The following is a 20,903-nucleotide window of genomic DNA, read 5'->3' as shown; positions in this document are numbered from 1 at the left end:
TGAGCGAAAGGTTTTGGCCTTTTGGAAGGCCAGCAATTAGGGCGCGTGTAGTATACGTAATTTGAGTACACGTGTTCAATAATATCAAAGACGGCTCCTGCTTAAAATATTTGTAATGCCCAGGAACACGTCTGTTACGGAGTATCTCGTGATATATTTAGGGCAATTTTGGTTACAGCAAAGTTATTAAGCAATCACATAAATTGCTACTGGGTCACCTTTTTGATGGACATGCAGGCCCTGTGTACAGGATAGACGTGATGCGATTTTTGTCCAGTAGCAGCTCCACTGTTAAATGGTTCCTCAGTATATAGAAGCACACAAAACATGCATATGACTCCTTTCCCCCGATATGCCATCTCTGTTTGTCAGTGGACAATAGGACCACATCTATAGCAACCCATTCTCCTATTTCAGCACCTGTAGCAACCCTAAACACACAATACTCTATGCATCCCCACCGATACTCTCCCTTTGAGTCAAAGAGGTATGCAATATGACTCCACTTTTACAGTGAGAGCTGACATTATTTAGTACCTCGCTGGTACTTGCACATTTTAAAAATTATATTAATCTGTCTCTCTCGCTCTCTCTCTGTATGCAAGAATGGATTGCAATCAGGTTGCTATGGATTTTTTGCTGGTTGTAAAGATGTTTGATCAAATCAAGAGAAATGCTGACATAGAGTGGTCAGACGCCTCTGTGGTAATGACTCTAGGGCTGCCTTTGCTCTGTTGAACGCTGCTTCTTTGTAAAATATTTCCAGTAACAAGTATAGGGGAAAAATATTTTCAGACATATTCATATGACACTGACTAGCTGCATGTGAGTATCCATGAATAATAACATCACCATTTTTTTTGCTTTATGCTCTTCAATACTATGACTATGAGTGAATGCAAACTGTAATTTAGCAAAAACAGCAAAGGGCCTTACTTCTGAGGACAAATTTCATATACTGTTAATGCATTTTCACCTGTGGCTCAGTCTCTTTAGTAACATGTCCTGCTGAAAAATACTACAGATCATTCATAAACAAATTTACCAGAGACAGTCATTTTCATTTTGGCTTTATCACCGAAGGCAATTTTAACCAGTGTATTCAAATCTTTGGCTATCGAAACATCATACTGGCAGACTTCATTTTAGAATGGGCTACTTTTTGATACCACAATTATTTGTTTTATTACACAAAATCTTCATTTAAGATGGAGGAGCACCGAGACTGAGAATAAGAGCAGAACAGAGCCAGGGAAAGCACAAAAGTAACAGACTTTTTCTCCCCTGATACGAAGGTATCCATTTGCTTTCATTCAATGAATTCATGGAGGGGGGAGGTGAAGATGTAGTTTCGGAAATAAATGTCTGGCATGCTAAAAGTAGAAAGTACACAACCCACCATTAGAGCAGCCCTTCTGATGCAGTTTGAAGGTGAAGGCTGATGTGAATGAACTAGTGAGAAATTAAACTCTTTTTCACCATATTTCTACTCAAAATTATGGCAGCCAATTATACCCCTGTAATATTTCAGTTATCAATACTGTACAAATGTAGCTTGAAGTAAACTGCCTCTCACCAAAGTTGCGAAAAGGAGAAAGCACTAATACCCAAACTCTTTCATCTCTGTTCATCTCACCCCTACTTAGCAGCTGCAGCACGTGTGAGTTACGCTGTTATGTGGGAAGTATGGGAAGGTCTGAGAGGAAAATTGCTGAATTCAATTGGAGCCACATTGAGTCAATGTAAATGTTCTGCAGGCAAAGACTGAAACCAATATGGCACACTGGGAACAATTGCTGAGAGGGATAATGCTGTTCTATTTACAAAGCTCCTTGTGTACAGTATTTTAGTACATCATTCATGACGTCAGCTCAAACAGACAACCACTGAGGAGACATGATGTAGTACAAAAAATATACTATACAGATATAAAAAGTTTTTATTGATTAGCCTTAAAAATAGCCAGAGGTAACTCCTGCAGTCCCACTACAATCTTCATTAGTCATACGACACAACGTTACAATGACAATCAACATAATTTACATTAGGAGTGTACAAGAAACTATTTTACATATAAAACAGCTGTTTCTGAGAGTTTGATATTTTACTCAGGTATCTGTGTTACGCACTGATTGTACTTGATGTTTACAGCAAAAGGAGAGATTCATGAATAACTTCACTAAAGAAGCAAACTCATACAAAAGGACTAGTAATTCCTGGTGTAACATTTATGGTACTGTCTAACATACTGGTTTTGTCACAAGTAGTTTGGCAATCTTTTCTTTATTTATAAAGGCAAACAGATACAACACAAACTACTGCCAGATAAACTGACAACTCATGTTGGGAGAAGGATCATGTGCTAGTGCAAGAGAACCCAGCAGTTGTAAAGACCAAAAATTTTTCACAGAGTAGTACTGGTTGCCCAAGAGATGGTAACACCAGAATCTGGCTGTAAAAAAGAAAGAGTACCAAGACTTGTGGACACAAAACCTGAAGAGCACCACTTGTCCACTTGCTCAAGTGCGCCACCTGCAGGGGGCTGGCTGTAACTGTAGCTGAGCCAAACAGTGCCGTGAGTGACGCTGAACCTCTAAACAGAGACAGGCATGAGACACAACTTTGTCCTGTTCTTTCGCTACCCTAACAATCTCTGCATCTAGGTTAGACCAGGGACTGAGACAGGGCGTGGCCACTGCCAATGAGATTTGGGGGGGAGAGAGGGGGGCAGTGGCAGAGACATTTCCAGAAAGGCTTCCCTACATTCACCAGGAATGCAGAAGTCTTCATAAAGGATCCTGCCTGCAAAAGCCTTACAGGGACAGGGGACTAGCTGCGCTGAGGAGGGATGGGGGAATGCTGAGTAGCGGGACAAGAGCAGCCACGCTGACCAGCATCTGCAGCAGGGAGTGGTGCAGGCACAAAGTGACCAGTTTGGAGACCCCGTCTCCCTTATAAACAAGCACCCACAGCAACGCACCTTCAGAGCTTTTAAACGAGATCAGAATTCACACATTTTGTCATGGGAACCTAAAATTGGAAATTCAGCACATGTTTAGTAAAAGCTTTGTTTTTTTTTTTTTTTTTTTTTTAAACAATGTTTTAAGCAATACCCCCTTCACCCCCACAAAAGGCAGGCTCACCACGTGCCAGCAGGGGGCAGTAATGCTGCAGAGCCAAACCATGCAGGCTGCCAGGGAAAAGAAGAACTGACACATCGGCGTGCTTGAAAATAAGAACTATGGCTCAGAAAGGTCTCAGTAAGAACAACAACAGAGTGGATGGATGTGAATGACAAGCTTAAATTGACAAGGTGAGACCTATGGCATTGTGTAGCACTGACCTCATGGCTGTGTGAACTCAGACAGAGGCTCAGTACAGCTGCATGTGCATGATGATGGGAGCCCAGCATGGCTAATGACAGAATTATCAACGTTCATTAGTACACACAAAACCACTATTCATATCAGCTTAGGGGCCATTCTGCTGTATAGTAAAGGCAATGTAGTCAAAAATGCCAACGCCAGCTGTGAAAGGATGCATGTTTTGCATCAGAATCTGTGGATAACTACTCTACGGCGTAACAAAGTTGACTCCCATTTGCACCGCATACATGTAGATTTTCAATATGCATAGTATAGAAGAAGGAGATTCGGGGCAGTGTGACATCACTGGCCGTAGACCCTGTCCACTCGGACAGTTTGAGCATCATGGACGTGGAACCCGAATGCTGTTTGTAGGCTCAGCTCAGCTTCTGTGAATCTCTGCCTGCGGTCACAGACGCAGTCTTACTGCCACTCCCCTGTAAAAGCCTGCCCTCTCCTAACCCATTTCCCCTACAGCAGACAATGTGGCCTAGAGCGGGCGCTTTTTAACATCAGCCTGGAGACCCACAATGCAGATCACACAGGCAATTCCACCCCCACGCACTGGGGGCAGCACAGCTCCAAACCCTACCGCACGCACCCTGTCCAGGGGCCCTCTTTGCCTTTTTCATCATTAACAACAATCCCGTCCCCTCCATGGTGCCCACTAGATCTGGTGGCAAAGATGTTCCCTGAAGTAGGCTCATTGATCAAGACAGAAAAAAAGAAATGCAGCTCCTAAAGTTTGCACTGCATGTATGTACTTCAGCATCCTTAACGTGGGAGAAAGATGCCAATTTGGCACAGTATCCACCTCCACTTATGAGCACATGGTGCGCAGTTTTACCCACGGATTCTGGGCAATTCTCCCCACCAAATAACATACATAAATACAATCCAGTTTTCAATGAATTGGAAGAATTTGACATTTCCTATTTAAATATCAAAAAAAAGAATTCAAATAAAACATCACATGAACTATGGAAGTACTAGAAAATGAAAACATCTTTGGTTGCAGGTTTGCACAGTAAACCTGGAGATCAAAAATGTTTCAATCCTCTCTAAGTAAGATGGTGATGTGTCATTTCTTTTAGTACATGTAGAAAACAGCACAGTATATTCTCAGTCAACGGATTGCATATGATGTACTGGTATGTTATACACTTCCCACTGGTCTTGGCTCTATTTCACCAGTTCTCCTGGCTATGTTGCAGCTTGGTTTGCTTTCAGTCATTAAATGGGCCATTTTACATTACAAACAGGCCTCTTTGCGTCTTTTCACGTGCACAGCATTGACAATACAACCAAAGCCAGTGAGGAAAGGGATTTTTACAGAGGAGGGAGCCATGCCTCGACAGCATATTTGAAAAAACCCTGGGATAAACATGACATTTATATATAAAAAAAAATTCTTAAAAAAAATGGACACCATGAGATCAATCCCCCTCTCCCTCTTGATTGGGTTAGAGTGAAAAGACAGACAGATTCTCCCCCTCGTAAAATAAGCTCCAGTGAACGGGTTTCTTTGATTGGTTGGTGACGCTGACGTCATCCTGACAGAGGGGAGGACGTCGTGCTCCCTGCGCGCTGATATGTTCTTTGAGACGCAGGCGAGAGGAAAGTGATTCCGATGGGGTGGGTGCAGCCCTGGGGCCCGGGGGGTGGGGGGAGGCTGTCACTGCATGATGAAGCCCGGCTGCGGGCCCAGGCGAGGGGGGGGCCTCTGCGGGAGGGCCGGGGGGTACTGCGGGATGAAAGGGGCGGGGTAGCCCGAAATGGGGCCGGGCAGCACGTTGCCCGTCCGCGGCGGGATAGGGGGGTAGGGGCAGGTCGGGTAGGGGAGGGCGGCCGGCTGGGAGGTGGTGGGCGAGGTCGCCTGGGCAGGCACGGGAGGGGGCGCTCTCCTGGGCAGGGGCACGGGGGAGCCGCTGGCGTCTGGGACGGGGCTGGGGCCGGAGCTGGGAACGGGGGCGGTCTGGACGGGGGCCTGAGGCAGCCTGTGGCCCTTCAGGACCATCTCTCGCAGCTTATCGATCTTCACCCGCCGGAGGTGTGCCAGCTTCCTCTTGCTCTGGTAGTCATCGATGAAGGAGTCCAGGGACAAGCTGCCCTCCAGGAAGGAGTCTGCCATGTTCTGCACAAACAGAGGAGAGACACAGTGAGTGAGCAATACCTGCTGCAGGAGTGGGATGTGCTGGATTCAACTGTGCTACTGTCATGGTACCTTTCGGTTAGATTCCTTTACTAAAATACATAGTATGTTCTATGTTTAAACACACCTCAGCTTATGTACATATTCTTGCACTACATTCCACTGTAGCTGTATTAACACTTTGCACTGTACGTTTGGCAACACTGATTTAATGACAGTCTGTACTGTCATTAAAGCATGACTAAACTGAAAAACTGAATAGACGGAGACAGAGAGAGAGAATGTGATACACAGAGAAGAAACCAGAGACGCCCTGAGAAAAAACAAAAGCCCAAGGTTAAGTTTCGCTGCGGAATGCCAGCGCTCTGTGTGGGGGTCAGAGGGAGGCGGGGGGAGCGCAGCGCTTACCTCTGTCTCCTCCTCGATCTTGGCTCCCTCTGCCTGCAGAAGGGCCAGGAGGGTGTCCAGAGAGCTGCTGCCTGAGTTCTGATCTGTGAACCAGAGAGGAGGAGGGAGGGAGAGAGCAATGAAGGTGGAGAGAAACAGAAATGGATAAAGAAGTAATGAGAGAAAGGGAGGGAGTGCAAGGAGGAGGAAGGGGGGGGTGGCAGACAGAGATAGAGACTGATTACTTCATGAGTGCTCACAATTACAGAGGGCCAGTGGGACAGTGGAGAGGCTGTTGCCTTCGCTGAGGCATGACCACGCACGCACGCACGCACGCACACACACACACATGCTCACACAGAGCACTTATCAGCTCAAAACAGAGGGTAAGCTGGGAGTTGTCATGCGTGGAAACGAACCACAGGGGAACAGAAAGCCCCTCACTGCTGTCTTTGCTTTGAAAGATAATGATACAGAGCAACAGCTGTAATGCACTCACTTGTCTTCTATATCTACTGGTCTCAGCGTGCGTGTGTGTGTGTGTGTGTGTGTGTGTGTGTGTGTGTGTGTGTGTGTGTGTATATACATATATGTCAGCAGCTTTTCTCCAGGATCCTTGCCTCCTTAAGGCTCTGAAGATCCAGTAAATCAACACCCAGTTAGCTGAAAGAGGAACAGAGGACCAGGAAGAAGGCGTGTCACATGACTTCTCCTTTAAAGGTATGCTCGCTGTTCAGTCCAGTAGCTCACCATACTCTCTTACATACGTGTACAGGAATGAAGTCATTTTCCATTCATCGGGCTACACATCTCTGCCTGACACCTGTCTACCAATCATCCCCATAATGGGTGGAGCTTACCATATGCTGTCAATCACAGACTTGTGCGAACCAGTCAAAGTACTATCCTCTCCATTGCAAAATACTATGATTGGTTCCGATCATGGAGTCACTGATAACACGTGATGACTCACACCATTTATGGATTCACAAGGTTTCACCCTCTCACTCCTTCTGGAGTGACAACTGCACTGTTAGCTCTAACCCAGCTGATCCTTGCCTCAAAGAAGCCCTTTCAGAGGGCAGGCACACAAGTGAGGCAATCTGATCTTACTGGCTCTTAAGCACAGCACAAGGCAGTTGAGTAATAAGTAATGCTGTGACATTAGCCAATTCCCCTGTGGACAATTCCTCCCAGGCTCCACTAGAGGGCAGTATGCTATCAAAGATCAGGACTGGACCAACACTTCCCATTATAACCCCACTGTCAGATTAAAAAAACAACTCAACTGAACAGGCTTTCCTAGGGCTTGGCGTGAGGGGATGCACAGCTGTCTGACTCAATGTGCCCAAACACAGGGAGTTACATCCCTGCAGCAGGCTTTGGTTTCACACAGGCGAAATGCATACAGCCCTCTAGCAACAACCCCGCCACAGCGCCACCAGGGGGGAAAGAGATTAAACCATGGCTGGGGGCTAAAAGAAAATGACAGCAGTAGCATTCATCGCAATGCACTCTCACACGGTTGTGCTTGTGTGCGACAATACACAAGCACAAGCTCTTTCTTTCTGTAGAAGAGACGCTATAGTACACTACACTACGCTACACAAGCCCGCTGGGTTTTGTTTCACTGTGGACATTAAGGATCCAAAGGCATTTATAGCACAGAGTCTGAGGTTTCCCACTGTCCTGGCATAACTCCTCAATCTGATCCTCTGTGTCTGGCCATCAAAAGCATCCCCTTGTTTTATGTCTCTCCCCCTGCACCTTAGCAGACCCCCACAGCACCTGCTGTTGTGCCTCAAAGTGCTTCATTCTGGAAACCAAAAACTTATGGGCAGCACTGTGGTGTGGCAAGGAGGAGCAGGATTAACCCAAAAATTATGGTTTGATTACATACTGCTGTTGTGCTGTTGGGAAAGGTACTTAACCCAGAACTGCCTCAATTTGTACAATTATTCAACTGTACAAATGCATAACTTGTACAATTTTGTAACCTATGTAAATCCCTCTGGATAAGAGTGTCTGCTAAGCAACTAAATGTGAATGCAAGGTCATCTTTTAGGTGGCAAGTTCTCTGCTTAATGTAGAGTGGGTCTGTTAAAGCCAATTTGACTGTGATCACATCAAGATAAGCGCGCACAGTACTGCTCCGGCCTGCTCACCACAGAACCCAAGGCTCATCGTGGGAGTTTGATTTTCCGGAGCCCCACAGATGAAGAGTCAGAGGATCCCGTGTCCTCCTCCCCCGGCCTCTGCATTAATGATAGGAACATAATCACACCTCCGCACCGCGGCTGCAGGCCCTCTGCCTATCGGTTACCACGACTGCGGGCGTGCGCTGGGAGATCGTGACACGGCCGTTTGTTAACCGATACACGGGCTGCGGGCCAGCTGTCGAAAGGCCGCGTCTGACCAACTGTCGTCTCCCACCCCCAACTTCTGCCTCTTCTCCCGTGGAGAAGAAAAGGGGCATTGATTGGCTGACGCACTTGGGGGGGAGGAGGAGGGCGCCGCTTGCTGACGCGCCCCCACCCACCGCAATCTGGGATTCTCAAGAAAACGCCTGTTGCTACGGCGAGGGATTTGGGATGGGGGTGGGAGAATGTGCGTGCGTGGATCTGCGCGCGTGTGTGGGGGTCAGTGCAAATGAGTCATAGAGAACACCGCTCCCCTTACGGCTGAATGTGGGCGTCTCCCTTTACTCAGCGCCGGCACAGCCAGACAGCGAGCCGTCCTGCTCACCCTAACTCCAAGCCAGGGAGAACCGGCTCACTCTCTCTGCACTGTGTGGATGTCATCTCTGGAAGAAACAAGAAAGAACCTCAAGTCCAGCAAAACGGGACAGGGATGGATCAAATATGCGGGAGCACTGGCTTTCTTTCAGAAACCGCAAATGGCAGAGACGCTCATATTCAGAGAGTCGATTAAAATCACGAGACAACGGTGCCACTGGAAAGATCTGACAATCTATGGGTCTCTGCACTGGGATATCTTATTTTGTCCTAATGTGGACATGGGCAGAACCTAACTAGGGCACCACTACCTGCCCTCAGTATGCAACGCAGATAAGCAGCTGACAAACCACTGGTTCACTCCAGAAAAACAAACAAACAAAAACTCATAGACATGGAGAGGGGCAAAAGAAAAAGTTCCCTATGCTGTAGGGTGATTATGACTGGGGTAACGTCCCCGGATCAAACTTGCAAAGTGCAAAGCCTTGAAAGAGACAATGACTTGGCGACTTTAGCGGGTTGCCTGGCGACGGGCCGACCGTGGCACCCACTCCATGGCAACTTCTGCAATTCAGTGGAGCTGTGGTAACAGCCGTGACAGACAAGTGGCTCACACGGCGAGTCTCCTCTGAGTGTAAAGGCTTACTTCCATCATTCTCACCGACCTGAGTCAGCTGCATTCCTTCACATCATCCTGACGTGCAGTCACGCTCTGGAAGGACAGCAGACGTCCAGCTCTTTTCACCCGCTTCTCTCACAGCAGTAAGCAACTAGCAACCGCTGCAACCACTAGCTAGCCAGTCAAACGACGACCTGGTCATGTGCTAGCAGCTAACCAGGTAGAAATACTCGGTCCAGCTTCATCCATTTTAATATCTTCCTGCATCGTTTGGTCTGTAACGTTAAGTAATCAGCAGTTGTCTTTTTCTGGGCTTTGCCATTTCAATTTACTTGCAGCTAGCAAGTTAGCATGCAGAAAAGACCCCGGTGTGAATAAAATGAAAATGAAAGGTCTGCCTGCTCCCACGCAGCAAACAATGTTTCTGTCAATGTTTAACATTTAATTAAAAAAAAAAAAAAAAAAAAAAATCACTTCTATTTGCACAGTTGGCACTCTGCCAGACTTCATTGGTTCCACAACCATGTCTAATTCTACACAACACTCAGCTGCCTGGTCACACCCTAGTCACACTGAGAACTAGGTAACCAACTGTCCCTGGACCGATATCAACTACTTTCAACTACTCGTGGTCTGCAGTTCTCTCTGGAAAGAGCGTTTAAATAGTGTTTTTACCATGACCACATATAAATACACCTGGCTGTGTGTGACCGAACAGGAGGAACAGGTTACAATACAGAGGTCTGGAAGGGAGTCAGCTCTGTCAAGGATCTTAGCTTTGACTGCATTTACATTTACATTTATTCAGTGGGTGGGTAGAAGCTTTTATCCAAAACAAACAGCCATTAAAGGAGTCAACAATATTGTCAGTGCCGCATGGCCAAGTTTCAATAGTTGGCCAGACAAGATACAAGCTAGCTAGTAGAGATACAAGTGCGTGAAACCATAGATTTTAATTTTTTAAAGGAAAACAAAGATTAAGAAAATAAGAAAATGCTTTAGATGGTAGTGTTTCATGGTGTTCAGATGAGTGTGTAAGAGCTGTGTCTTCAGATGTTTCTTAAAGATATTGAGGGACTCAGAGCAGATCAGATGGAGTGTGGAAGAAGAAAGTTCTGTACATTCCATGTGCATTTACCCAGCACTGATGGAGCCTAATCTCAGCTGGAGTGCCTCCTAGACTACGCCGACAACAGGAAAGATTCATGGAAAATTCTGAGGCGAGGCAGGTAACCCGGCTTGTCACAGATCCTCAGCGCATGCAAAATGGTGGCTGTCTACTACCTGTAACCCTATGCGAGAGGTGACTCAGTGTCATGGGAGAAGAGGCGGTGCAATGCCCTGCAGGGTTTGCCAGGAAACCCAGCTGCGAGAACCAGCCAGACCGGCCTGGCCGGTGTGTCATCCACTGAGAGGAACAAGAGCACCTATATAGATCACCCCACTCTCAAAAACACGCACATATACATGCAGACGCAAACACCAATACATACACTAGGACACAGACAGACGTACTTGCACGCGTCCACAGAAGCACAGACACACACTCACGTGGGCATACACAGTACTGGAAAGAAGACTACATATTGGCATGGCTGCCCCTGCCTAAGATTTCCCCTTTCCTTCATTTTACTACAGGTAGCCCCTCTGATTTACTGTGTCCCAGTAGTGTTACAGTATAATGAATCCAACAGGAAGGTATACACTTAAAAATATGTAGGTCATAAACAGGTTATGGCTGATGAAGTGCTGAAACACGTAATTTCAAATACACCAGGAATACAATCAGTATACACTACAATAAAGCCATTTCTCCAAGGTGAAAGGACACTGCAGGCAGAAGTAGTACTGGGAGCCCTGGAGCGCTCCGGGCCTTACCTAGCGTGGACTTGCGGAGCTGGTAGGCCTCGAAGAGCTCCTGCAGGCAGCGGTACCGCTTCGTGAGCTCGTTCTTCTGACAGTCCAGCCCGGGCTGGAGCAGGAGGTTCTGCTCGGCCAGGCTGCGGTTCCCGGCCAGCGTCACGTCCTTCTGCTGCTGCACATCCCGTACCTGAAACAGACCCGGGAAAGCGCGGCGGTTACGCCCTCACTGTGACGCCGCGCCATTGCAAGCCCCGCGTTCTGCGCTGTTTCTATGATGAGGAAGTGGTCGCGGATCGCACGCTGCGGTTACCATCAAAAATAGGACTGAAAAGCGAAAGAGACGACAATGCACACTTTGTAGTTCTATCAATGCAGTTTCACAGATGACACAGTGATTTCCCATGTCGTGGTGCGCTGTCACAAAGTGTGGTATTTTTAACAGCATTTTGATCTTTGCTCTTTATTCACATTGATTCTACTGCAAATGAAATGGCATAAAAATCCTAAATCTGAGCCCCACAAACTCAGAACAAACTGATAACCTCATCATTCTGTGATGAGATATGAAAGTAGTGGCTGAAGTGCCTTCATCAGAGCAGTTCAGCGTTTCAATGTCTCAGTGTTAATGACACCTCAGTCGTCCCAGCTGCACTGGCGGGAGGAGAAGGGCGCAGGGCTGAAGACATGTTTACATATGGTAGTGCTCTGCCATGCTGCTAATCAGTGAGCACTCACTTCTCTCATACCGTCACGTCTTTCCAGGAAGTAGCTACAGCCTCATAATTCACCACCAACGTTCCAGGCCCCAAACAAGTCCCTGCTTCACGGGCTCACCTTGAAAACTGCATATTCACGTACTCCTAAAAACATACACCACTGAGACCAAACAAAAAAAACACATGCGTCATACGTTATGGGCTCAAAGCCAAGAACACTACTGCACCTGTTTTCATTGTACATACTTAAGAGGTGTGTTACTGCTGCATCAAAAGCATTGACCGCTTCTTGGAAGCTACATATAATACTTAATGACTCATAGGGTCGGAGGCTACCCCCATGTTGGCAGTGCAGACAAGTGTTGACATTCCAGGATCTCTGTCCGCTGAGAATGTGGATGTGGACTACTCATACCCCAGGACGACATTACTGAAACCAGAGAGCACACTAAGAATGGAGGACATCATTGCACAGGAAGCATTGTCATTAAAACACTGTCTCCTCCAAGCAATCCTGTCCATGTAGGTGATGCCCAAGTCTAACACCACATCCAAAGGTGACATGGGTTGTGGTGTCCCAAGAAAACAACTGGGTCTTATTTACCGTACCTTGAGGTACAGTTAAAAATGGAAAGATGTGAGACATCTACTCCACTTCCACCTGCCTCTCTCACAGGAGTAAACAAAGAGCAACCTGTGAGGCCGACAAGCCTAACAAGCTTTGTATACACCTGCTAGAAGGCTGCCAAATCCGTGAATAGGGCTGCTTGGGTGAAGCTGCCTTTTTTTGGACAGATCTGACCTCTGGCATCTGCTGCTAGCACTTTATGGGGCAGCGCATGGAAAGTCTTTAAAGTGGGGGGTTTTCACTCTTAAGCATTTTGGTTTGAAACCAAAAAACGTCTCTGCTGTTGGTGACAGTGTGGGAGCTGTACCTGGCTGCAGGCTGTATCAGAAGCTGACTCCATGTGACTGGGAGTAGCTGTGAGGTACAGTGGCCGTGTCTCTGCACACAGTGCTGCAGTCCAATCAGGTTCACGTCTCACTGACACTCTTATTTTCTCTTCAAAATTTCAGACTTCTATGGTTATTTATTTATTTTTTTTTATATTAAACTAAAAGGATTTATGTGTAACAAAACATGTAGTTTATGTGTAACAGGCGTAGGTATGCTGCAGATTTCAAAATGTAGCTCACCATTCACCTGGCACAATAAGAGATTAACTGGGCTAAAGATCAAGGTTCCCACCTAAGGCAACTAGTCATCCTATAGGAGGTGATGTCACCTCCGTAATGGACACTGACGTGCCAAGACATGTCACTAAACTCTGCTATGTACAGATTCTTAAATACAAATGTGCAAATACATACAAACTACTACATACAACAATAATGTTCTAGATGCTTGTTAAGAATGGTGAAAACTATCTTCTGTGAAATGTCAACACAGGTTGATGCTTCAAACCCAAGTAGTAACAGGCTGTTAATTAACTTCAGAAGATAACTTCACAGATTACATCTTGAACTGCCTATCTTCAGACAGAAGTAACAACCATAATGTTTTTTATTACACTTAAAATGATTCTTTAAAAAAAAAAAAAAATACTGATTCTTTTCTTAATTTCATAAATTGCTTGACACAAGAACAAAGTCACTCTGTCCAAAAGACTAAAATTCATATGGAAATATCTGGAACTGAAAAACAACTATCCTAAGGACAGCAGCAAGACCTCACGAAATACCATTTCTAAACTGTCATAAAACATACTGACAATCCTCTCCATGTATGAATTTTGCCATGGAAAAACAGGGGAACTGGGGCCACAGAGAGGGCTGTTTCAGTCTGCATAGCATCTGTGCAAGGGGGCCTGTCTTAGAAAAATGTCCTTCTTTGGCCTGCATGACAATCCTGTTAACTGTGACTGCTATCCCACAACATGCTGAGAACATTTAATCTCTGAAGTATAGTAGCCTTTTAACATTTACTTACTAACAGTACAGTTATACTGAAAGATAATCATATCTGATAACAAATTTGTTGTTACAGTGTTTGTAAACTGCGTTTTCATGAAATGCCACATTTCTACAAGGACTAGTTCCTTTCCTGGACTAGTACTTCCCTGCAATGGTAGGAACATGCCTCCAAGTAAGGCCCTTCTCTGTCTGAAAACAGTTGTGTTTAAACAAGACCTCTATTGATGCCTCCCATCCCAGCACAAAAAGATACTTCTGCATTTCCGTCAACTTTCCTGCCCTCATTGTTCTTATCTTGAACCAACTACTGCATACAATCTCCTGGCAACACATCTCAAATGCTCCTCACTCCCACTGCAAAACAGGCTGCAAACATTACTGCTATGGCAGGTTTCCCATTTAGCTCCGGGACCGATTTGTCGGTCAAGAGAATGCCTCTCGTGCGTTCATTTTCACCTCTCGGCTGCTGGTGCGGTACTGCAGAAGAGGACTCCACTCAGTGGCTGCCTTCGCTCGCCGACTCATCCTGACGCTGTCACCTCTTCCAAGCCAACAGTCACACTGAGCCTCAGCCTCATGCTGCCAACGAGTACCACCAGCCAGCGCCACTGATCGTGACCCAGCACTGCGTTTGCGTACGCTGGCGCCATTTATGGGCCTGGACTACAACCCCACTGCTATCAGAATAATGCTAAAGTGGGTTCCAAAGCAAGGTTCACCTGCAGTGATTTCCCTTTGATGGCTGTGATTATGGAGCTGTGTGCACATATTAGAATCAATGTAGTGGTTTTTTATTATTTTTTTTGGTTGCGTTTGTCCGTTCGTCCACGAGCACTTGATGGAGGGAAGGGTGGAAATCAGCAAGTGATCAGCTAGCAGGGATAAAATAGAGTGTTGACAACTGAAGCAATGCGGAAGACATCCAATGACGACACTGCAGAGCAAATGCCAGTCGAGCTTAGCCACTAGTGTGAAGACTCCAGTGCTTCTGCACATAGCAATGGCAGAGCAAACAGACTGGATCAGACTTAGTTACAACTGCCTGATGGGTTGAAAAAAGATCCACATCATTTTCTCATTTAATTTTAGAGTGGTCTCCCCCCATAAAACACAGTGACAAAGGGTCTATATGTGAATAGCATTCAAGGAGAACAGACACCGAGATAAAATTTTAATTTTCTTTCCTACGTCATTTGGGAGTATTGAAAAAACTAGGTCATTCTGCCCATGACCAAAATTCTCATCAGCAAGCTCCTGAATATTAAGTGTAAGCTGTTATTTTGGTTTCCTTGTGAGGGTTGGACATTTGGAGCTGAGAGCTGAAGGGCTGCCCGGAGACATGCTGGCTCATCTCAAAGCTGGTGCCCTGGTGACTGCACAGCCCTGGTCCATCTGGGATCAGAGCTGTGCAGGGGAACGAACTGGACACCCTTTGGAGAGCCAACCGGTGGGTATTTGCCAGCTCAGAAAGCTATTAAACTCCCCGAGAACGGACTTTAACGCACAAAATTGCAAGGATTCCTTCCGTCTCCAAGACACAAAGGAGAATGCCACACTCATAATGGAATTACCATTAAGGACTCAATTTTAAGCAGCTTCACAAAGTCATTGTCAAACAAAGAAAAAGTGCCTTTGCTTCCTCCCTCCCCTATTCTCAAACAATGAGGTTCAAACAATGAGGACAACCATTTTATTCAGAGTATGGCTGAGTAAGAGAAATCGTGTAATGTACACGTGAGAGTTTTTACGGGTACTGTCTCCCATTTGATTAACCGCACCTATGTTCAGACTTGAAACTTCCACAAACAGGGAAAACTTTTCCAGTCATGGAGGCAGTATTCCGTATCTTAGATTAGGAAATCGGCTACTTAAGTCTGCGAGGTAAAACAAATATGGCTACACTTCACAGCACAGCTCCCCTCTACTGATGGCTGCAGCAGCTGTGGAATGTTAAGGGACAAGGCCATGAATCCATCTGCCTTTTAATTCGTCTAAGAGGTCCATTGAAGAGGCCGGACTCCTCCCTGCTAATCACATCTCCCACTCATACTGTTGCCTGTGCCCCACTCTGGAATATTGAGAGCCCTAATGAATTCAGCGGCCCCGGGGGAGCAGCAATGCCAAACAGAGTGGTTTACACAGAGGCCCTCCTTTCCCACAGCTCTGGACTCCTTCCCTGTGGTTTTGCATACACATGTGAGTGAAATCCACCTTTCCACTTCATTCCTCTTCAATCCTCCATTCCGCTCCTTCATCCAGGTCTGTCCACACTCAGTGCTGCTGCAGACCTGGGTCATGTTACTCCTTGTTAATGTCTCAGTGCTTCAAATCAGTATTAAGAGAGAGTGTGCACAAAGTGCTTCTCCCCAGTATGACTGAAGCGTGGCTAGTTAAAATAAGTGTGTGCAGAGCCTCTGATACGGAAATCATTATCTACAGCCAGCATTCCCACCTCACCCACAGCCAACTCCCTTGGCTAAACTCTCATTTATGACTCACTGGAGTGATGGTGGGAGAACTTTTTAATCATTACCAGGCTGTTGCTGCTAACCATGAGAACATACCGGTCACACTGAATCAGCTAAAATCGTCTGTAAAGGTATAGTTTGCATCACTTTGGTGTTAGGACTGAAAATATAACTTAACCAGAAATCATTAGAATCATCCAGGAACCTGAGGCTGCTGAGTGCCACTTGTGGCCTGCCAGTGGTCTCTCAAAGGCATGACTGGACTTCAATCAAAAAAGCATTGTTTCCTTCACTAGCTGTATCAACATTTCATTTTACATTTTGGACAATTCTGTCCCACCATTCTGAAAAGCATTATACAGAAAAGGAGATGAGCAGGGAAAAAAACACTCGTTACCATGCTCAGATTAGTGGGTAACATCAGTAAAACCTTAAAATAGGAGTGGACTTCCAAGCTGTTGGTAATCATGCTGAGAATGTCTGTTTTTTTCCTTATTCTTGCTCTCCAGGTTAACAGATTTTGATGCTCATGCAACAAAAGAGTTGCTTTTGCTCCTAGTGTCAACATACAGGTGCAAAACATCATGCTGGTGGCTTCTAAGTTGAACTGTGGATAGGGCTGTATTTTGGTCAAAAAATTGATAAAGCAGCTTCAGACCCCAGAATCCATCTTGCTTTACTTTGTGATGGTATCTTGTACTGTGTAACTGTGCAGGATCTGTAACCATTAGAGTGATCAGTATCATTACTGGTATTGATTTTATCCACATTTGTATCCATATATTTGCGAGGACAGTGGCTAAATGACCAAATGCAAACGTATTGGCTAAATGAATACATAACAACTGCATCTCCCACTGATGTGGAGCCTTCTAGATGCTAGCTCCTGTTACCTTGTCTGATCATCTGCGCCACCCGTAACCAAGAGCAACCTCCCTCCCACTAGCAATCAGCTTTGCTAAGCAAGCTCTTGCCATCTCTACTGTTCTCTACCAAACATGATGACAAAGCCCAATGGACTTGTTAATGAAAGTGCAGCAGAATCATGATCCAGGAAGATCATTTGCTTTGGCACCAGCCCAGGCCTCTTGATGCTGTGTGCCTGGGGTATCCAGACCAGACCCTTCCCTGCTCCTGCCTTTCACACAATGACTATAATCGCAGTCTACAGCGATTCTGATAACAGGCAAGATGATGGCAAACGCTGGAGGGCAAGGTGTGGCAGGTTAGAGTGCCCAAGATTGACTGTGGATTTATGGCTACTTCCAAACATGCAGACTCCCTCCTCTACACGTAGGTACCTATAAAATCTCCTTGGTGATCACCTTGTGAATGAGGCCAGCTCAGACCATTCAAATGTGACAGACACTTCCTCCCCCAGATCGTGTTTCCCATAGGCCTCTAGGCCTTTACCAGCCTTATACATGTGAACACACCCTTTGTTCCTGCCCAAGACAAACAGATAATGTTTCATCTGACGCGTTCTTATGAATGACATGGGTGCCTGAAAGACTTTGCTCAGTTGTCAGTACCTGGTTGCTGATTCAGAGAACTCTGCCCGAATACTGACTGCATCATAATCCCGGACCCTACTGGCTGAGTGATCAATGTTTCACAAACACAGGACTTGATGGCCATTTGCCTTCTGCTGGCGAGACTGTCCTGATCTGCGGCCAAGTCCACAAACGGCACAGAGGAGAGACATTATGAAGTGCCACACCTATAAAGCCTTCCCCTGCATATCTTCACAAAGGCCTCCACACATTCACCAAAGCTACAAACGTTACCGTTACTTCTTTTTCCTTAACATGTTGTCAAGACCACAGTCTTCCAAAAACAGATCTCTTTTTTCTCCATATTCATTTGCTGCTTATCAAACTCTTAGAATCAACTTTGGAACAGTGGTAATGACGCGTGGATATCTTTGCGCCAAACAACATGCAAATTCTGATGTCACTGAGTCTCTCTCTCCCTCACTGTGCTGACATGCGGATGCGAATGGGAAGTTCCACTTTTGCCTCACTCCAAGCAGGACTAGACGATGTCTGCTCCGATTCCCTAAACATCAAAGGGGTTGTAGTTCAAACGGTCTTCAATGCAGCCTTACACGGCCGTGGACTTTCCCTGCCTTCAACCAAAAGACGAAGTCATCCTTCGCCTCTCGCGGAAGGCAACGGAAATTTTTCCTCCTAGTACTCCCGCAAAGACAGGGCTGCTCTGCAGTAAACGCAATTAACCTTTGTGACATACTTCACTTCTACATGGGGGACGTGAAAATCTCTAAATTTCATAACCAGTTAGTACTACCTTTTAATCTTTACCCTGTACATGTTGGAGACTACCGTGCTTCCTTCCACCGCTTCTAGTCTTACCGAAAGCACATTTAGTATGCCTAAAAGGAAAGCGCCATCTAATCTGGCGTCTAATGATACGATAATTTAAGATTCCAGGCATTTTTCAACATTAAACTATTCGCCGAATTATTGCGAAAAATATAAACTACAACAATTATGTAATAAACAAACTATACACTGTCTGGCTAAAATTCAAGCATGCCTCTGCGTTATGGAAATACCCCAAACAAACAACTGAAACAACTTGTTACCAGAAGGATTTCCTCAACTACTGGACTGGCACAGCGGAGCTAGGCAGGCAGCTGCATTGGGTTTTTTTCTTTTACAGCGCGTAGATCGGTATTTACACACTGCCAGCTAATATTGACTGAAGAGGCGTGAAAGACTTTGACGGCTATTCTGGTTTCTTACTTACTTCGTTGCGTAACAGCAACGGTCGCAACAATAAACATGCGGCTGACTGTGAAATGTTATCCAGACAATGTTAGACAAGTTTGCACCCTACACTTAATGCACTACCTACTCCTGAAATCTGCCACCACAACAGTGTAGGTAGATAGCTAATTAACACGATTCTTTTGTTCATTGTCTGAAATTATTTAGCTAGTCAGATAGCAACCACGATAAACGGGAAAATGTCGCAAGTAGAGAGAATAACCAGAATTTTCTTGCAAAAGAGGAAACTGATAATGTTACCTACATGGGAAGTATTGGTTAGCGAGGTGTCATTACCTGTAGCAAGCCAGAATGCCAAATAGCTAACTAGATAGTTATCTGGATGGCCTCACAGATATGGTTTGTTGACAGGGACAATTAATTCAGTTCACATATTTTTATTTTAAATGCTACACGTACTTAGCTGCTTTGTTAGTCTTCCTCGCATCTTTCTACAATTAGCATTCAAAGCCAAGGCCTGTCTAACACTATCCGAATTTGGCTAATTAACTAGACTAGCTAGCTGTTAATGATGCTGTTGCGAATGTTACAGACTAGCTAACGTTAGCTAGACAGCAAAACTACACAATGTTCAACTGGCTAGCTGGCTAACGTTAGCTAGCAAGCTTTCGCAGCCAGTGTCTTACCTCGTCCATTTCTTCAACGATTTTGTTGAGCTTCTCATCATCTTCGAGCAACTCGTTCAGCTGCGTCATAGAATAAGAGCTGAGTTTGTTGGTAAATCCGGACATGTCTAGCTGTAGTACTAAGTAGCGTGTGATCGAGGTTCCTTTTGGCTCAGGCAATGGAAAAGAGGAGAGCTGGGTTTCCAACCGGAAGTACCGCAGGTTTCTTGTCCAGAGGTGTCAAATCAGGGAGAAGGAGCGGCGCTGACGTCATCCGGAATTTCAAAGACTACACCGACCACACTTACAGGCCCGCAGAAACTCGCTGCCAGGAGTACTAGGTGAATACACTCACGTTGCCAATCAGTCATGTCATGGTATTCTGGAGCATTAAATTTGCCGTTGAAAGTTCAATATTTTCTTGATATCTTTTTTTTTTTGTGAGAACAAGTCAGTTTAGCTCACGAATAGTTGCAGAATGGTTGACATGAAGAAATATAACGAAGAAACCAAAAAGATGAATGGTTATGGGTGTAGGGTATGTCTCGTGGAATAGCGAAAACTAGTGGGTGGAGGTATACGAGTATTTTTGGCTGCCATGGTTTCACACTGGACCTCAGTGGCAGCTGATCCTCTCGACTGCTGGTCGTTTCTTCAGAAAGGGGAAGTAGTAGAGAACGTTTCTCAACCTTTTTCATACAAGGAAGTGGCTTGGTATAGTCTTAACCTCTTGAGGACTGTCCAAACACACAAGTCAAAAATGAAAAGAAAAATGTGCAATCCCCTACAATTGCACCTCTTTATACATTGTTCTGTAAACTTGTACTCAGGGTCCTGTGTTTTATTGTTTTTTCCTTTCTCCCTCTGGTTCTGATGTCTCTATCTCCCTGATTCTTTTATGTCTCTTCTTGGATCTGTGCCTCTGTCTTCCTAGTTCTGTGGGCCTGTCTGTTTCTTTCTCCACCTGAGCACTATTCCAATTTTTTTGTATTCCCCACAATGCATCAGTTAGTATAATCTTGTTGCGAACAGAAGAGGCCAAATTAATTCTTCCAGTCTCCCCATTCAAATCTATAGCAATCCCACAATCCTGTTTGTAAGCAGCAATGTTTCTTTAGCAACATTGTGAATGTAGAGAAATGCTTCCAACCCTCCATAGTTATATCGCCTTCTATAGTGTGTTGCCAGTTTTCTGGTAATGCACAGTTG

At 45.5% G+C, this 20,903-nt stretch overlaps 1 protein-coding gene across 1 annotated transcript; it reads right to left on the bottom strand.

The window, feature by feature from the left end:
* Positions 1 to 10: 10 nt before the first annotated feature.
* vps37bb (VPS37B subunit of ESCRT-I b) lies at positions 11 to 20,020 on the bottom strand. The gene is made up of 4 exons (XM_036529905.1): positions 19,716 to 20,020; positions 11,137 to 11,308; positions 5,926 to 6,008; positions 11 to 5,499 (listed from the first exon to the last, which is right to left on the bottom strand). The coding sequence occupies exons 1-4, from the start codon at positions 19,818 to 19,820 to the stop codon at positions 5,041 to 5,043; spliced, it is 819 nt and encodes a 272-aa protein (XP_036385798.1). The 5' UTR covers positions 19,821 to 20,020; the 3' UTR covers positions 11 to 5,040.
* Positions 20,021 to 20,903: the final 883 nt, after the last annotated feature.

The sequence above is a fragment of the Megalops cyprinoides genome, chromosome 5 (assembly GCF_013368585.1).
Source record: "Megalops cyprinoides isolate fMegCyp1 chromosome 5, fMegCyp1.pri, whole genome shotgun sequence".
NCBI classification, from domain to species: Eukaryota; Metazoa; Chordata; class Actinopteri; order Elopiformes; family Megalopidae; genus Megalops; species Megalops cyprinoides.
This window is presented reverse-complemented; position numbering and strand designations above follow the sequence as displayed.